We start from the raw sequence: 19,760 nt of genomic DNA, 5'->3' as shown, positions 1-19,760 counted from the left end.
TTTTTTTTTTTGCTGGGCTTGGCAGGTTGGATTTGGATAGGCAATGCCTGAATTTCAAAGTGCACTCTGGTGGAGGCGTGAGGGTATGAGTGGGGTTGAGCATGCCAACTTTATAGGAGGAATAGGCCACCCTGGCTCCATGGAACAAAAGGTTTGTATTGAGAACAGTGGGAAACTGAGGTTTGATAAGGTGGCTCCAACCTGACTTGTCTTCTCATTGTTCCAGGGAATAATAGCCTATATTCATTCCTTAGGACAGCTTTTGCTCAAGTTGTTCTCATTTCCTGTGGTTACCTTACCCTTCTTCAAGGCCACCCCACCCTTCTCCATGAAGCCTTTCCTGGTGACACTGCCCTGAATGCTCCTTCCTGTAAGACTTCTATTGGCTCACTTCTCCACAGATGTAACAGGGCACGGCTTTGCAGGATTATTCCACTTGTATATGTCTCATCTCTACTAGACCCAAACTTCTTGAGGGCATAGATTTCCTCTCATACTTTCTTTATGTTCCCCTCAGGGATTCGTGGTGATTTGGTGCGCTAGAAACTTGCTAAATGTGGGTTGAATAAATAGATTTGGAGGAGGGGTTTGGGTGCCAGAACTGGTATCCTAGGGACTCTTCAAGTTTGAAAGTGATACTTTAAAGACAAAGTATTTCTTTACATATTCAGTAGTGAATATGGAACTTTAAGGAATAATATAGGCTAAATTTGCTTTATATTCTTGTATGCAAGTTTAATAAATGTTTAGAGAAATCCACAGATGACAGATTAGCAGTGGGCAACTGATTGAAATGATGTTTTGGGGGACAGTGCTAGAGGGGAGCCCTGTTCTCTTGTAACCCACTCCCTTGGTAACCTTTCAGGGATAGAACTTGGGGCTGGATGGGAGGCAAGGTGGACCCCATTGTGGCACTTCTGTTCTTGGGTAAATCTCTGTAGTGAACTTCCTGCCAACAGGACAGAGCGGGACGCAACCAACTGGTCAAAGGGGAAGCTGCGGGAGCTCCTGGTGGGGGTCATGGTGGAAGATGAGGTTGGCCGCTGTGAGATCAGTGACCTGAAGCAGGTGGAAGGGGAGGCCTCCTGCAGCAGCCGCAAGGGAAAGCTGATTTTCTTCTATGAGTGGAACATCAAGCTGAGCTGGAAAGGTAACCAGGGCGGTGCGGCATGGGAGTCATAAGAACCGTGTTAGGAGCACCAACACCAAGAGCGAGCTGAGGCTGATGAGGAAAGCAAAAGCCACCCAAAGAGTTGCTGGGTTTTGGGGTTTTTGTTTTTAAACTTTTTTTTCTTGTTAAGCTACTTTGGGGAAAAGAAGAACAAAGAAGAAATAGGACCACCGTTCACAGTGGGTGGGATGATACCGTAACTGGTGACTGAGAAGAGGCAGAGATGTACAACTCTGACTTTGTTTCCTGTTGAGGAGAACCATCTTTGAACTGAAAAGATCAGAACAAAAATGGCTAATGGGGAGCTGTTACTCAAGATAATTAGGAGCAAGACAGAGGACATCTAGATGCCCGTGGTAGAGGAATAAAGCATTTGTTAAGCACTTACTATTGCAGTCACTGGATGAGTTCAAGGCACCAGGTTCATATGAACTATATCCACAGGTTCTGAAAAGTCATGGCAGACATGGCTGAGACATCATTAGTGTTTTGAAAGGTTATGGAGAACAGGAGATGTGTTACAGGATTTGAGTCGGCTAAACGTCCTGGATTTCAAAAAAGGAAGGAGAATGGAGACTAAACTGTAGCTAGTGAGCTTGACTTTAAGTCCTGGCAACGTTCTAGAATATGTTATTGATGAGAAGTATACGCTAGTGAGTGAGGTGTTCCACCTAGAGTCACGAAAAGCCAGGTTCAAATCTTGCCTTTGACATTTTACTAGCTTTGTGATTTGGGGCAAACCATTTGAGCTCTGTATAGGTGTAACGCTGAGCTTCTCTAGGATTTATCTCCTAAGTCAAAGGTAGGCCATAAGAAGTACACTTTTGGAGGGAGTTCTTTCAACATTATTTTTCTAAATACTGACAGAATCCGTATCTTCTGCCTCTTCCTCCTCATTATTATTATTTTATTGTAGCTGTTGTTAGAAAGGGTAAGTAAATATCTAGAAAAGAAATAAGGGTTAGTTACAAAGACCCATCCTGACTTCTTCAAGAACAGATCACATCAGATTCTAACTTAGTTCCTTATTTGACACAGTTACTTTGCAGGTAAATGAGGGGAGTAGTGTAGATATAATTTACCTAAATTTTAGCAAATCAGTAACAAAGTCTCTCACATTTTTTATGTGGAAGAGGTGGAGATGTGGTCAGGGTGATTGTACAGTGTGATGGTTTTGGAAATATTTGAATGATTGAGACCCAAAGGGCAGTCACTAATGGTTTGCTATCAATTTTGAAGGTCTCTAGAGGAATGCTCCAGGGAATCTGTGCTTGATCCTATGCTTTCCCTCCTTTTTTATTAATGACTCAGATAGCAGCATTGATGGCATGCTTAGCAGATTTGCAGATGACATAAAGCCAGGCAGGACAGCTAACACAGTCAATGGCAGAGTCACTGCTCAGAAAGATTTTGATAAGCTAGTACGTTGGGCTTAATCTAATAACATGAAATCCAGTTGGGTAAATGTAAAATCTTACACTTGGGTTCAAGAAATCAACTTCAGAAGCACAAGATGGGCTAGGCACATACCTTAAGGAGAACAGTGACAAAAATTAAGGCCTCACATTCATCACAATATTTATGGTAGTGCTTTTTGTGGTAGTAAAGAACTTGAAGCAAAATAAATGTTTATTATTTGGGGAATGGATAATTTGAAAAAATGAACATGATAAATACCAAGAAGCCTGGACATATATGAACTGATGCAAAGCAAAATAATCAGAACTGAAACAACAGTATACCCAATGACAATTAACTGGAATAATGTCAATGGACAGAACGACAGCCACACAATATTTGAAACTGAATACTCCAAAATTATAATGATTATGCTTGATCTAATGAAGAGTGATGAGAAGATGCCTTCCCCCTGGTTTTTTGCCAAAGCAGGGGATTGTGGGTATGGAATGCTGTGCATATTATTAGACTTTTTTGAAATGTGAGTTTTACTCAACTTTTTTCCTTCTTTTTAAAAAATTCTTTGCTTTAAATGATGGATACATGAAGGGACCAGGAGAGGACTACAGTGGAAAATGTAGTTGATGTGAAAACAAAAGAGAACAATTATTTTTTTAAGTGCAAAATGGGGGGAGTGTGTAGGGGGGGGTGGGAGACTAGTTCCATCTGTAAAAGATCTGTGGGTTTTAGTAGACCACAAGCTCAGTGAGTCAACAGTGTGATGTGGCAGTCAAGAGAGTTAATCTGATCTTAGTCTGCATTGAGAGAGGCTTAGTGTCCAGGACTGGAGAAATAATTGTCTCAACCTACTCTGTCCTGTCAGATCACACCTTGGAATATTGTGTTCGATTCTGGCACCATGTCTCAGAAGAATGTTGGCTGGTTGGAGAGCGTGTGAAGAAGAGGCATGACTTAGAATGATGAAGGCGTTCAAGATCGTGCCATATGATTGCTAGATAAAGGCACTGGGGATGTTTAACTTGGATAAGAGATGATCTAGGGAAGCTTTAATAGTTGCTTTTGTGTATTTGAAGGTGGCTATCATATGGAAGAGGAATTAAGTTGTCTAGCTTGGCTTCGCATAGCAGAATAGAAGTGAAGAGTGGAAGTTATAAAGAGAAAAGTTTAGGCTTGATGTAAGAAAGAACTTCTTAACAATTATGACCTGTCCAAACGTGGAATTGGTAGGTAATGAGTTCTCCCCTCTATAAAGGTATCCAAGGGACAACTCGTCAGTATGTTACAGAGGACACTCCTTTTCAGAGATGAGCTGAACTAATAGTCCCCGATGTCTCTTCCAAATCTGAAATCCTGTGATTTTGAGGAGCAGTAGGCATTGACTTGATGGGAACAGAATGGGAGATGAGGCCAGCTGTTTCCCGGCTTCAGGAAGTTGGGTCTGTGGAATGGTCAGAGCCGGGGTTTTCTTCCATGATGGGCTGCTTACGTAGGTATAAGCAGCCTGACACATAGATTACTGTATCTCCCCCAGGCTAAAGACATAAAGAATGCTTATTGATTGGCTGTTGCTGCCTAGGATAGAAGATGATATTTAAGGAAAAGCTAGAGAGGGCTTAGGTCTCTCTCCCGAATTTAGGAATGCTTATGGTGGTGTGGAGTTCCAGCCTTTTCAGTGGCTGCTAGCTTACAGTGCATCTCAGTTTTCTCCTTTGTCACATGGGGATTATTATTCCTGCCCGGTTGTCCTCTTGTGGTGGTTGTGGAGATATGAATTTATATTTAGTGAAATGCTTTGGGGGTGGAAAAGAGGGTATAAGTACTTCTGTGTATTTATGATAGGGTTACAGTATCTAGAATCAAATGTAAATTCCTCTATTAGGCATCTGGGGCTCTTTACACTTTGCTCTTTTCTTGTCTTTCCAGTCTTCTTACACGTTTCTCCCTTCCAGGCACTCAATGGTTCAGTGATATTGGGATGCTTAATGTTTCTCACACAGAATATTACAGTTCCAGTCTTCCCATCTTTCCGCTGGCTGTCTCCCATGCCTTGTAGAATCCCTGGCTTCTTTTACTACTTACCTTAGATGCTACCTTCTGCAGGAAGCCTTTGCTGGGCTCCCTGGCTGTTAATGTCTTCTCCTTTAAGGGTACCTTCCTTCTACTCTGTATGGATCGTGTGTGTACACACACACACGCGCACCCCCCCCCCCCATTTATGTATATATTGTTTCCTCCATTAGAATAGAAGCTTCTTGAGGATGGAGCATGTTGGGGGCTTTTTTTCTTCTTTGTATTAGAACCTGCTAGGTGATGAACAGGATAGAGGATTTGGAGTCAGGAAGACCTGAATTTGAATCCTGCCTCAGACACCTATAGTTGTGACCCTGGGCAAGTCACTTAACTTCTCTCAGACTCAGTTTCCTCATCTGTAAAATGGGGATAATAGTAGCGCTTACCTCACAGGGTTGTTGTAAGGATCAAATGAGATGATATGTGCAAAGTGCTTTGTCTGAAAACTGCCATGTAAATATTAGCTGCTATTATTTTGTCCGCTGCTTAGCATACTGCCTGGCACATAGTGTCTACTGATGGATTGATTTTATAGTTCATTCTGTTATGATTGAAGAGTAGGCAAGAGACACGGTATATACGATGGTCCACGACAGACTATAGAAACCTCTGAGCTCGCATTCTCTTCTCCATGGTGCCTGGAAAATCTTTTTCCCCTTACTTACCTTCTGAGCTCATCTCAAGTCTCACCTCCTCCAGAATAACTTGGGGCCACATCGCCCTTTACTTTTCCTGACTGAGCATGTAGAATCAGAACTTCGTTATTGTGTTGTCTTACATTGCTTTCTGTTTTTTACGTGTCTGAGTTGTGTCATCCTGGTGAGCTTGATTATGACCTCCTTGAGGGCAGGACCTGTGGGAGGTCTTTAACTGTTCTTTCGTCCCCTACAGCATTAGTTATGATAAATATTTGTTGAGGTAAGTGGGGAAGGGCAGCATATAGATGACCTTAGAATCATCTTTCAGGACTGAATTGTCTTTAATGCTTTTCTCAAAATTGGAAGTTATTTCCTTGTGGGTGTACCTGGAGCAAACATTTATTAAGGATCCTACGAAATATCTGTGCTGAGCAATGTACAAATATTTTCTCATTTGAGCCTCACAACAACCCTGGAGATAGGCACTTTTATTATCCTCCATTTTGCAGTTCAGGAACTGATTCAGACAGAGGTTAAGTGACTTGCCCAGGTTCATAGAGCTAGGAATTGTCTGAGGCTGAATATGAACTCAGGTCTTCCTGAGTGCACCACCTAATAGAAACGGAAGTTTTCTGTGGGTCTCTGAGAGACTTGAGTAGCAAGTACCGGCAGATTTTCCTAGAAGCCTCAGGAGTGAGCCTCCTCTTCCCAAAAGACTGGGCAGGACTTCTACCTTTTGGAGCATTTGTAGTCTGTGGCTATTTCAGTAAATGCAGGCATTGTCATTAGGATCTCAGACATGGTAGGGTATGTCTAGGGAAGATATTTATTGAAGACAGCATCCTGAAAAATGGAAATGAATTTAGACCTTGCCAAAATTGAGAAGTGGGTAGACCTCAGCATCCTTCCTTTTTTATCCTCTTGGACCAGTCCACTCAGACCTGCTGGTACAAAATCTAGATAAGACATAAATACAAAGAATGACAATAACATTATTACATTTTTAGTGCATGCAAGACTTGTAAACCAAAGTGGTTTTGGGGGAAAAAAAAGGTATGAAAGGGAAGTTCATTTTCAAAAGGAGAAAGTGAGAGTGAGACGATCAGGGAAAGCTTCGTGGAAAAGGTAGCATTTGAGTTGAACTTTGAAGGCTAGGTTGAAATTCATCCAATGAGAGGGAGAAAAGTGGCCACTTCAGGTATAAGAAATGGCATGGGAAGGCATGGAGGTGGGAGGGCACAGGGCAAATCCTTCAACTCATTAGGTTCTTTGATGACCCGGGATGCCCACTTTGTGTTCTGTATGTGCTGTAGTTTGTAAATGTGGCATATGGGACTGTACATAGTATAGTTCACAAAGTTGCCGGGCCACCAGTACTGTTAATGAATTATAACAAAAATTAAAAGTTTAAAGCCTCATTATAAACATGCATACTTCTGTTAATGCAGCCTGGCAATATATAAGCTTTTTTTATTTGCTTGCCATATCAGAGCTCACTCACATTGACTCTGTAGTCCAAAAAACCTCAATAGACTTTTGTATATATACCACTTTCTGGAAGCTTCTGTCCCGTGTCACAGTTGGGCAGGTGATTTCTTTAACTCAAGTACAAGATTTCATATTTATCATTATTAAATAATACTATCATCAGTCTTCTTTCTAGTCTGTCAAGATCTGTTTGGATCATGATTCTGTCATCTAGTATATTAGTGATTTCTCTCAGCTTTGTGCCACCTGTAGGTTTGTTAAGCACATATGTATGCCCCCACCCAAATTAGTGATAAAAAATGCGGAACAGAGGAGGGTCAAAGACAAAGTACTGAGACCCTGCACCATAGCCCTTCCTCCAGGCTGACACCAGTTATTTAGTCACTATTCTTTGGGTCTTGTCATTCATCCAGTTCTGAATCTACTTACCTGTACTGCCATCCAGCCTGCATCTCTCCATTCTCACCACAGAGTTGCCAGGAGTGACTTTTACTTTGTTGAACTTGAGGTAAATACTGTCCCTCGATCAGTCAATCTAATAATACTCCTGTCCAAAAAAGGAGATGAGTTTAGTCTGTCATGACTTGTTCACAATGCTGCCTCATAGAGAAGCACCAATGAACTCGTATGTGTTTCATTAGTGGAGACTGTCCTGACTTGTAGCTATTAAGACTTCTCTCCAGGCATTGTTTTAGTGGACAAAGAACCCAGCATAGTCATTAATTGTTAACCTCAGGTCTGGTGTTGTTACTGGCTCAGCAGTTGGATCAGGGATTTGGAAAGGGTGGCCACCTCTCCCTGGTGCTAGGAGAAATCTGAGGGAGGGGTGTGTGTGTGTGTGTGTACATGCATGTGCATATATAATATATACATATATGCATGTTACATATGTATATATTTGTCAGTCTATATAGACTTAAATATATGCACATTATAAAAGTATAATTATATTAGGTAAATACAATAAATTTATTTATATGTATATTTTATATATATATGTGCTGTAACATATAAATATAAAATCAAAATATATATTTATGTAAGTATATTCCATGTAGATGTAAATATTTAAGACCTATACATACATATAATGTGCATATACATGTATAATGTAGCATCATATAGGTTGTACATTCTCCCCTCCTCTCCACCCCACACACATGTGCGCACCCTTTCAAGGCTGCTCAGTATTCCTAGGAGCCTAATTTCACCCAGATAGAAATGTGGTAAGTAGACAAGTAGGTTGTGTCTCAGGGCCTGGTCTACCTACTCCCCAGTCTTCCTGGACAGCCCTTAAGGGCCACATACGAGGCTTTTTAAAAGATAGTACTCCTTCCCTTCCCTAGGTTGACTCTTTATTGACTCGAATGGTGGGACTGTCCATTTTCATGGGGGTGACATTTTGGTGTAGGCAAAGCCCTCTGATAACCCCCACTTACCCACCCGTAGATGGCCTAGAGCTGGATGTTGAGAAGACAGAGGAGCTGGAGATTGTGAGAACACAATGTGTGTTGGGTACAGCAATGGAGCTTTCAGTTGTTTGTTGCTTTTGTTTCCATTGCATTAGGGTGCTGTGTGGGTTAGGCAAGGAGAGGCTGGCTTTTGTGTATGATGCGATTTTGATTTTAATTGAAGAATTCATTTTGTTCTCTTTTAGGTACAATCAAGGAATCTGGTGCAAAGCATAGAGGATCGGTTGAAATACCCCACCTCTCTGAAGAAAATGACGTGGACGATACGGAGGTATGTGGTCATATTTAAAAAAAAAATTTTGCTGTAGAAGTTGGGAACTTGGGTAACTGCTTATCCCATGGAGTCATTCCATTTGGCAGTATTAGTGAATTACAATTGTCACTTTATTTTAACGAGAGAATTCTGTTAGTCTAGTGATATTTTTCTCTTTTCCCTCTCCGTCCCTTCTCCCAGAGTACTTCCTATGATATTGCTGCCTCTCTATAACACTGAATAGCTTTGAAAGAAAGCAAATAACTTGTTCCCTTTGTTACTTGTGACTTCCTTGGATGTCTTTGGTGATGTCTTTGGTGTTTCATAAAAGGGACTGGTGAGAGTTGCTTATCAGAAGAAGCCCTCTTCATTACAGGTTGCAGCACAGATGGAAAACATCTGAGGGAGGGAAGCTAGTGTCCTTCTAAAAGGGTTTCTTCGTTGTGCTGAGAGCACACAGTGGTTTGGAGTCATTGGCTCTGAAGTTAAAGGACTTCGCCTCATATGCCACCTCTGCTGATTGCTACCTGTGGGACAGTGGGCAACTTCCCTTTAACTTCGTAGGGCTTTCTGTAGTTCCTGCATCTACAAAATGAAGAAGGTGGGCGAGATGGCATCTGAGGCCCTTTTCATCTTCAGAACTGTGATCCTGTGATGCGTGTTATTTTAGTCTTAGGCCTCTGGAGAAGCTTTTTATAAAAGGAAACCTATTCAACACACTGTGATGATTCTACTGTTTTGAGATCAGATTTTTATTAGGTTCATATTTTTCTGATTTATAGGTACATGTGAGTAAAAAGAAAGGAGATGGAGATTCACTGAAGGATCTTATGAAAACGGCAGGGGTGGCCAAGGTCCGAGAAGCCCTTGAAAATTACCTGAAAGCCCTGAAGACAGGTAAAGCCAGTGGGCTGTGGTATGGTCTTTTTTTTTCCTGCTTTACTAAATTATCCCAACTTCAACTTAATTCTCAAGTTAGTTTAGTATAATACCAGATTCTTTGGGAATAAATATAACTTTTTGCTCTAGGATTAAATTTTATTCTGGAAGAATGGAGTTGATTATGGCAGAGAGAACAGACTTTTGCTTGGTAGGCAGAATGGGCCTCTGTGCATCAGTAGTGGCCACATGCTAAGTATGGTCTCAAAAAAAAAGTACTTTTCACACAGTGGGTGCTAATGAGACATAAGCAGTGCTCATGAGACATAAGCAGTGCTCTTCACACCATGGGTGCATGCTTAACACATGGTCACTACTTATACACAAGATCCCATTTTGCCTACATAAATTCATATATAGTCTTACTTATCTGCAGGGTAGTGGTGGTAGATCAAAATTATAGGCACCTTGATAGAAACATCCTGATAATCCCTGTGGTGGATAATTAATAATATCTGAGGAAACAATCCAAGTCATGATTTGTTAGCAAAACAGGCATAACAGATGGATCAGTGGAATCCCTAGTCTAAAGATCCTGAATATGAGTGAGACAGCTTTTTATGTATTAAAAACAATTTTTCCAAAAGACTAGTTAATTAAATGAACGAGGATACAAAATTATGTGATCTGATTTCTAATTAGAAGAAAGACTGGGGACTTCCCAAGTTTGGAGGGGGAAAGTAAACAGGTGCAATCTCTTGAAATTGGAAAAAGAGGCATCCCACTCCCCCCAAGTGTCTGTATCCAATCAAAGGATTGTGGAAACAATAAGTGATTGACCATTGTGGGACCAGTTTTCAGATAAGACATATGAGTTGCTTGAGACACATAATTGTGAGAAAACCCCTTGCACTGGTCTTTGAATGTGACTGGGTTTCTGGTCAGCATAACATAGGACCTATGTTAAGGGTCTCTAAGAACAGGTAGAGGTGGTCCAGCTTCCCAGCCATGCAGGGATAGTTTAAAACAATGCAATTAAGTTTTCTCACAGTTTTCATAATTGAATAAAGTGGGTTTTCCCCCCACAAACCAGAAACTGAACTAGACCCATGTAATTGAATAGAAAGGAAACTGAGCTAGCTCCATAACTGAGTCACAATTCCCACATCCCCAAGTCATGTTGTAGTCTGATATTTCTCACCTTGGGCTCTGTAGAACCCTAATGTCTTCCATGATGTGAATTCAATTTGATAATATTACAATACCTACAGTGTACAAGGAAAGCTCCCTGCCAGCTAGAATCTAGAAAGACTCACTGGGGCTGGGGGGAGAGGAGAGTGGAAAGTAGACAGGAGGTTATGGCATGTATACAGGTGTGATAAAAGGTGAGATGTGACGGGGCAAAGGAGAAATCAAAACAGAGTGCTCCAGGAATTTTTGAGGAGGGGAAGAATACTCAGCGGCCAGACAAAGAAAGTCCAGATTAAATGAGTTAATGTATACTGGCTGTGCAAGACTCGAAGTCTATATAAATGTTATATTGTTGTTATTATTAAAGCAGCTGCATAGAGGAGGAGGTGGTGCCCAAGCCGAGCCTTTAAGGGAGATAAGGCACTGGAGGATGACCTGGGTACAGAGACAGGAGGTGGTCTATGGTGTTTACAGAACAGCTATCAGTCTGGATCATATAAAGGGAGGGGACAGGTTGTGAATGGCCTCAAATGCCAAACTAGGTAGTTTGCATTTCATCTTGAGTCAGTTAGTAATCAGCCACTGAAGATTCCTGAGTCAGATATGACAAAGGGATCATAGGATTATGGATTTAAAACTGAACAAGGCCCCTCATTTTATAGATGAACAAATTGAGGTTTAGAAAGGTTAAGTGACTGTCCCAGCGTCACACACACAGAGCTGTGAAGTAGGTAGAAGAGGTATTTGAATAGATTTCCTTGACTCCATGACTAGCAGGCTCTCTCTCCCTCTCCTCCCTCCCTTTGTCTCTCTCAACTGGTTTATTTTCATTGTAAGGAAAAATCCCAAGAAAGGAAAGACAATCATTATGATTTTGTAATCTATATGCTATGTAACTGGAATAGCACAGAGTGTATGTCCTAGGAGCAGACATGGTCAGGGAGGGAGGAGGTTTTTTCCCAAAGGTGACTGCTGTTTCTCCCGTATAAAGTGGGTTTCCAGACAAATATCTGGCGTTCTGCATGACGCTCTCCCAGTTGGCGGGAAAAAAAGCTGATGTAACGTTCAGTTCTTGTGCAGTAGGCAGACTTGATGTGAGTTTTCAAGGAAAGACATTCTTGGGGGCAGCTGGGTGGTGCAGTGAGTAGGGCACCAGCCCTGGAGTCAGGAGGACCTGAGTTCAAATCCCATCTCAGACACTTGACACACTTAGTAGCTGAGTGACCTTGGGCAAGTAACCCTAATTACCCTGCCTTTCCCCCTGAAAAAAAAAAGGTAAGATTATTTTTTACTTTAGAGACACTTGTAGCACTGCGTCTCTTATTGCACCCAGACCTATGACCTATGAAGGTTTTCGACAAAAACACAGATTGGAGAGCATAGAGTGAAGGCAAGAATATGAGGGTAGTACAAACAGGTGGAGTTGAGGGCCTAAACAAGGGTGGTGACAGTATGAGTGGAGATAGAGGAGGATTAGAGATTGATAAAGAGGTAGAATTGACAAGATATGGTAAAGGATTAGATATGGAGTGGAGGGAAAGGACAGTTAGGTAAAGAGAAAAATCAATGATTCTAAGATTTCAAACCTGGGTGACTAGAAGGATTACTTTCAGCAGAAACAGAGAAGTTTGGAGGAGATACTGGTTTAGTATTGAAGTACTAGAATGCTTAAATACTTCGTTGCCATCGTTCAGTTTTGTCTGATTCTTTGTGACCCAGTGGACTGCAGCACGCCAGACCCTTCTGTCCTCCACTGTCTCAAAGTCTATCAGAGTTCCTATCCGTTGTTTCAGTGACACCATCCGTCTCATCCTCTGCTGTCCTCTTTTCCTTTTGCCTTCAATATTTCCCAATATTAGGATCTTTTCCACTGAGTCCTGTCTTCTCATTATGTGGCCAAAGTATTGAAGTTTCAGGTTTAGTGCTTAACCTTCCAGTGAATAGCCTGAATTATTTCTTTAAGTATTGACTGATTTGTTCTTGTTATCCAAAGGACTCTCAAGTCTTCTCCAGCACCACAATTTGAAAGCATTAATTCTGTGGTGCTCAGTTTTCCTCATAGTCCAACCCTCACAGCCCTATGTTGCTACTGGAAAAACCATAGCTTTGACTGTATGGGTACCTTTGTTGGGAAAGTGATGTCTTGGCTTTTTTCGTTTGCTCTCCAGATTTGCCATAGCTTTCCTTCTAAGGAGTGTCTTCTAATTTCATGGCTGCAGTCACTGTCTGCAGTGATGTTTCAGCCCAAGAATATAAAATCTGACACTGCTTCCATTTCTTTTCCCTCTATCTGTCACGAAGTGATGGGACCAGTTGCCAAGACCTTAGTTTTTTTTTTTCTTTGATGTTAAGCTTCAAGCCAGTTTTTACACTCTCCCTTTTTACCCTCATCAAGAGGCTTCTTAATTCCACTTCACTTTCTGCCATTAGAGTGGTATCACCTGCATATCTGTAGATTGTTGATATTTCTCCTGGCAACCTTAATTCTGGCTCTTGATTCTAACAGCCTGGTATTCCACATGAGGTACTCTGCATAAATAAATAAGGTGACAATATACAGCCTAGTCTTACTCCTTTCCTAATCTTAAACCAATCAGTTGTTCCACATGTGGCTCTGTTGCTTCTTGACCTACATACAGATTCCTCAGGAGGCAAGTAAGATGATCTGGCACTCCCATCTCTTTGAGAACTTGTCACATTTTGTTGTGATCCACCACAAAAATCCACAAAGGCTTTAGTGTAGTCAATGAAACAGTGGTGGATGTTTTTCTGGAACTCATTTGTTTTCTCCATAATTTAGTGGATGTTGGCAATTTGGTCTCTGGTTCTTCTCCCTCTTTGAAAACCAGCCCACTCTTCTGGTAATTCTCAGTTCATATATTGCTGAAGCCTAGCTTGCAGAATCTTAATCATAATCTTGCTGGCATGGGAAATGAGTGCAACTGTATAGTAATTTGAACATTCCTTGGCATTGTCCTTCTTTAGGACTAGGACGTAAACTGATCTTTCCCAATCCGGTGGCCACTGTTGTGTTTTCCAAATTTGCTGGAATATCGAGTACAGCACTTTAACAGCATCATCTTTTAGGATTTTTAATAGCTCAGCTGGAATTCTATCACCTCCACTAGCTAGGTTATTGTTAGCAATGCTTCATAAGGCCCACTAGGCCATTCTCCAGGATGTCTGGCTCTAGAACAGTAACCACACCATCTGATTATCAGTTATGTTAAGATCTTCTGGGTATAGTTAGCACCTCTTCTTAATCTCTTCTGCTTTTGTTAAGTCCCCACCATTTTTATCTTTTATCATGCCTGTTTTTGCTTGAAACGTTCCCTTAATATTTCTAATTTTCTTGAAGAGATCTTGTGTTTTCTATTCTATTGTTTTCTATTTCTTTGCATTGCTCATTTATCAAACCTCATTTTCCCTTGCTATTCTCTGAAATTCTCAGTTCATTTGGCTCTATCTTTGCTTTTCTCCTTTCCCTTTTATTTTCCTTCTCTCCTCAAAGCCTCATCAGAAAGCCATTTTGCTTTTTTGCTCTCCTTTTTCTTTGGAATGTTTTTGTTGTTGTTTCCTGTACAATATCGCAAACCTTTGTCCATAGTTCTTTAGGCACTCTATCTACCAGATCTAATTTCTTAACTCTAGTCATCACCTCCACTTCATATTTATGAAGGACGTTATTTAGATCATACCTATATGGTCTGAAATGGTTTTTTCTACTTTCTTCACTTTAAGTCTAAATTTTCAATTAGCAGCTCATGATCTGATCCATGGTCTGCTCCAGCGTATAGAGCTTCTCCACCTTTGGCTACAAAGTATATAATCAGTCTTATTTCCATATTGACCATCCGGTGATGTCCATGTGTAGAGTCACCTTTTGGATTGTTGAAAAAGAGCATTTGTTGTGACCACTGAGTTATCCACCCATTCAAGTTCACTGACACCCAAGATGTCAATGTTTAATCTTTCCATCTCCTGTCTGATTGCACCAAGCTTACCTTGGCTCATGGATCTTACGTTCTAGGTTCCTAAGCAATATTGACCTTTACAGCATTATACTATCCTTTTGTCACCAGCTGCATCTGCAGCTGAGTTTCTTTCTGGCTTTGGCCCAGCCTCTTCATTAATAGCGGAGCTACTTGTAGCTGTCCTCCACTCTTCCTTAGTGGCACATTGGACACCCTCCGACCTGAGGGGATCATCTGATGCCATCTCTTATCATTATCCTTTTATCACTGTCCCTGGGGTTTTCTTGGCAAGGATACTGGAGTGGATCACCTATTATCAGAGCTCTCTGCTATGATTTGTCCGTCTTGGGTGACTGCATATGGCAACATAGCTCAGTTTCATTCAGCTATGCAAACCCCTCTGCCATGACAAGGCAGTGATCCAGGGTGTGGCTTAAATACTTTAGGGACTGTAATTTCCTGTGTGAGAGGCACTCCTTCAGTTGGCCCAGATCATAGGCTTTGAGAATCCAAGGTTACCTCCTTGATATGAAGGATCAGAGGAGGAATTTAATGGCAGGTATCCCTACCTATCATCAGTTTTCAAGTAAGATATAGAACTAGATTTGATAACAGTTCCTTATTTAGATCATGTTTTATGATTTGCAAAATAAATTACCTCATTTAAGCCTCTCATCAACCCTGTGAGATGATTGGTGTAATTATGAGCCTCATTTTATAGCTGAGGAAACTCAGAATTAGAGAGGGGAAGGTACTTGATCAGGGTTACACAGCAGGTAAGTGCTAGGATGCACAATCAACCCCAAGTCCTTTCAGTACAAGTCCAGTGCTCTGTCTAGTTCATATTAGTAGTAAATAATAATATTCTGATAAGGAGACTTGAAACAAAAGTCAAGAAAACTCACCTCATAAAAAGGCACCTGAATACATCTGGCTTCTACAATTAACTAGTTGTGAGGATGGAAAGAGATATGCTAAATAGGCTTGCTTTAGTGAACCTCAGGAGGCAGCTAGGTGGTTCAGTGGATAGAGGACTGGGCCTAGAGGCAGGAAGACCTGACTTCAAATGTGGTCACAGACACTTACTAGCTGTGTGACCCTAGGCAAGTCACTTAACCTCTGTTTGCCTAAATCCATCAGAGAAGGAAATGGCAAATCTTTCCAATATCTTTGCCAAGAGAATCTCATTGAAGGGGTCACAAAGAGTTGGACGTAATTGGACGACTGAACAGTAACAAAATAGTGAACCTCACCATGTGTCATTTCTGTAAACTCTCTTTCAAATCCTTTTGTTGTTTTGGCCCCTCTGTCTAACCCATTTGTGCTTAAAAGGAAAGAAATCTTTAGTTACATGTCTTTCTTTATAGAATTTACAACAGCAATGATTTTACCAACAAAGACTGTACTCAGGAACTGACTGCAAAAAGAAAATTGAGTGGACATCCTTTTCAGGTAAAGGGGGTGGCTATAAGAATGGCTTGGGGGTACAACTGATAGGGAAGGCCAGAAACGTGAATGGGACACCTAACCTACCTCTTGTAATATAGCCTTCCCCAAGCACTATTTCTTTTACATACTGGCCATCATATTGTTGAGGACTGGTGGCCTAGTCTTTGTGTCTTTGTAGATGCACAAGCTGGGGCTTTGTAGGATCAGTAGTACTGTATCTGAATTTTCCCACCAGGAGCCAGTCTGCCCACACAGAACTGGAATCACTAATGCCATCTGAAAAGCCAGTGTTACCATCCCATTGCTAGTTGAGAGGCCATAGAAGAAGGCACCACGTGTTTTAGATTATTATAACTTTTTTATACCAAATCAGGAGAGAGTTGCCTCTCCTTTCTTAATGACCTTCTGGATAGGTAAATTTAAAATTGGCTTTCCAGGTTTCCAGGTGAGAGGGAAGTCCAAACTTTACCTTTAGTGACGTTTATTTACTATTATATGCACATGTTATTACAGATCCCTAGAAAAGGGGTATAGGCTTTAATTTATGACTAAATGAGCATAGTTACAAGAAATAAGGGTTCAGGTTGTGGGCTTTAGTAGCCCACAAAGATAATTGGCAATTAAGAGATTAAATCCATGACTTAGGAATCTTTAGTAACAGATTTTAATCAACTGAGCAAACCAGCAGAGGGGGTAGACAACAGGGCAGTCTACTGGTATCCTTATTAATTGTCCTTTGGGGCTTTTTTTCTGCTTGGGCTTCAGGATTCGGTATCTCCAATGGCTCCGGAAGCAGTAGGCGTGAGGATTCCAACAGTGACAATACAGATGAGGGAAATGTTCAACACGGCAGTAGAACAGCTGTATAGCATCTTCACCAGTAAGGATGTAAGTGTTCCTGACCAACAAATTTTTGAGACAGGAAAATGAACTGCCTTTTGGTTGTGTTCCTAAAAAGCCATAAGACTGGGTTTTTTCTAACTTAAGGGATGTAGGGGCACCTTCTCACTAACTTCAAGAAATAGGCATTTTAAGTCATCTTCAGCTGAAGCATTTCTTCAGTTATCTACTCAAGGAAAGACTGTTTTAAGAAAAACTAAAGATATTATTAATTTTTAGACTTGTTCTGCCCATGACTGTCTAGGTTTAAAACTAAACTGACAGTTTAAGATGTGCCCTGCAGTCTTCTCATTACAAGGTGTTACAAACCCACGACCTGCATATACTAGAACAACCCCAAGGCTTTTTGTGTTTTCTTGTTTGTTTAGTTGGTGCAAAAGTTTTCTAAATCTTCTGCTGTGATAAAAGCTGAAAAAGGAGGCAAATTCCAGATGTTTGATGGGAATGTTACTGGTGAATACCTAGAACTGGTAAGTTAACACTTAAGTTGAAACTCAAGAAACCCTTTGGTTCAGGGTCATTTCTTCCATTGGCAATAGCTTTCCATCTCCCTCCAAGTCCCTTTTCTCCTTTAAGACACAGATCAAGCACCATTTTCTGCATGAGACTTTTACTGATACCAACTGCTAGACTACCTTGTATTTATTTGTATTTAATTACACATACCCACACACTTGACCTAATACAAATGTAAACTCCTAACAAGTTGCTGTGCTTGTGTAGCCAATGCCTAGCACAGTGCTTAGCCCCAACAGGTACTTAACCAATGCTTATGGACTGACTTTTTGTCTTTTTTTCTACTGGAGTTCATATACCTCATAAATGAAAACATTGTGTGTTAAAAATCAGGTTGGGCTCTTTCCGCCATCTTGCAGCGCTGCCACCATGGTGCGCATGAATGTCCTGGCAGATGCTCTCAAAAGCATCAACAACGCAGAAAAGCGAGGAAAACGCCAGGTTCTCATCAGGCCGTGCTCCAAAGTAATCGTCCGGTTCTTAACTGTGATGATGAAGCATGGTTATATTGGCGAATTTGAGATCATTGATGATCACAGAGCAGGGAAAATTGTTGTGAACCTCACGGGCAGATTAAACAAGTGTGGTGTAATCAGCCCCAGATTTGATGTTCAATTGAAAGGTCTAGAAAAGTGGCAGAATAATCTCCTACCATCCCGTCAGTTTGGGTTTATTGTGCTTACAACCTCAGCTGGCATCATGGACCATGAGGAAGCAAGACGAAAACACAGGAGGAAAAATCCTGGGATTATTTTTCTAAGGGTGTAAAGCAAACATACCAATAAAATGGACCAAAAAAAAAAATCAGGTTGGGACATGGAGCCCATATTGGTCCATTAAACCCTATATGGTTTCTGCAAATGCTTAGATTTATTTTGTTTTTGTTTTCAAACTAGTAATTTGCTTTTAAAGAACTGAAGACAAATAAAACCTTGAATTCTGAAATTTCTATTTTGAGTGAGTGGCTAAGGCAGCCATGTTCTCTCAGGAGAGGGACACCTGTGGCTATACTGGGAACAATATTGGCTCTTCCCTTTGTCCTTGACAATGTGCTTTTAAAAGAATTTTGTCAGCATGCTCTAGTAATGCAGTTAATGATCAAGACTGTACCTAGGATGTTTTTCCCCCTCAATTCTTACAGCTCTAACTTGATGATTTTGGTGACATTCTAGTCTTGGAAATAATTTCAGAGGAGTTTGTCTTTATTCGTTTTCAGTTATCCAATGAAAGGATTGTTATGAAGTGGCGATGTAAGAGCTGGCCAGAGGGTAAGTAGTTCTTGCTTTTGCTTTCGCCATTTTAACAAGCAAAATCTGTTAACAACAGCAGCAGCAAAAAACAACTCTCTCCACCCTCCCAAAATAACTCATTTAAATAACGCTTTAAGGTTTACAAAGCACTTTTCTATGGCAATGCTCGGAGGTGGGTAGTGCCAACTATTGCCTCTGCTTTGTAGATGGAGATGATAATGTATTGGTAATTCTTTAGTTTTGAGTAGAGGTTCTGCCATCCCTTATCTCCCTCACCTCTAACCTCCCACCTTAGTCTCTTTAACAAGAGAAATCTTAGGAACTTGCTGGAGATGTTTCCAAGAGCTCTAAGTCAAGCATAAAAATATATGTTGCCTTCCCCAAAACTCTTCATTCCTCCAAGCCCATATTCATTTATTATAATACACTGAACCTAGCAGTTGTTATTAAATGAGATTTTTCTTTTCGAAAAAACCAATATGCTTTCTATTCTGTTTTCAGAACATTATGCAACTGTTGCACTGAATTTTGTGCCTGTGGTAGGACAAACAGAGTTACAGCTAAACTGCAAAGGAGTTCCAGTTTGTAAAGAAGAAAGTACAAGACAGTGCTGGGAGAAGCAGCATTTTGAAGAAATAAAGAGGCTTACTGTAGCTTTTGGCAACCCTGAACAGTTGAATTAGCTAGAAGACATTTTATAAAGGCATTACACTTTTTTATAAGTGGAAAAAAGTTCATGCTTCACTAAGCCTCTTTTTTTTGCCCCTTTTTTAAAAAAAATATAAACCCCTTAATTTATTTTGTGCTAGCAAAAATTCCATCAATCTATACATAACTTTAAGTATTATTTATGGGTCTTCACTGTGAACAAGATTATGGATCTAGAGCTAAAAGCGGTGAGCAATTTAAAATAAAAGTCATTTTGTCTAACTACCTTAGCTGTTAAAACTCTGGGACTGGACTGGCAGTTCTAAACACTGGGTTAGTAGACTAGGTTTCCTAATATAAAGCTTGGGCCCTCAGCTCAAGCCTATAAGGTAGTGTAAATCAAAGGAATCTGGGATAGATTAGGGGGTGGTAATTCTGTGTA

The 19,760-nt window shown here is 40.8% G+C and overlaps 1 protein-coding gene and 1 pseudogene across 1 annotated transcript; both read left to right on the top strand.

Annotated features, from left to right (window-relative positions):
- The first annotated feature begins 43 nt into the window (after nt 1-43).
- LOC118842553 (activator of 90 kDa heat shock protein ATPase homolog 2-like) lies at nt 44-19,438 on the top strand. The gene is given in 11 exon segments (XM_036750013.1): nt 44-180; nt 960-1,150; nt 8,236-8,301; nt 8,444-8,529; nt 9,294-9,408; nt 15,923-15,955; nt 15,958-16,007; nt 16,770-16,892; nt 17,273-17,374; nt 18,637-18,688; nt 19,172-19,438. Coding segments are annotated over 11 exon segments (1,137 nt in total). The 3' UTR covers nt 19,354-19,438.
- Nucleotides 17,790-18,180, top strand: LOC118843943 (annotated as a pseudogene).
- Nucleotides 19,439-19,760: the final 322 nt, after the last annotated feature.

This window comes from Trichosurus vulpecula, chromosome 3, assembly GCF_011100635.1.
Source record: "Trichosurus vulpecula isolate mTriVul1 chromosome 3, mTriVul1.pri, whole genome shotgun sequence".
Classification (NCBI taxonomy): Eukaryota; Metazoa; Chordata; class Mammalia; order Diprotodontia; family Phalangeridae; genus Trichosurus; species Trichosurus vulpecula.
This window is presented reverse-complemented; position numbering and strand designations above follow the sequence as displayed.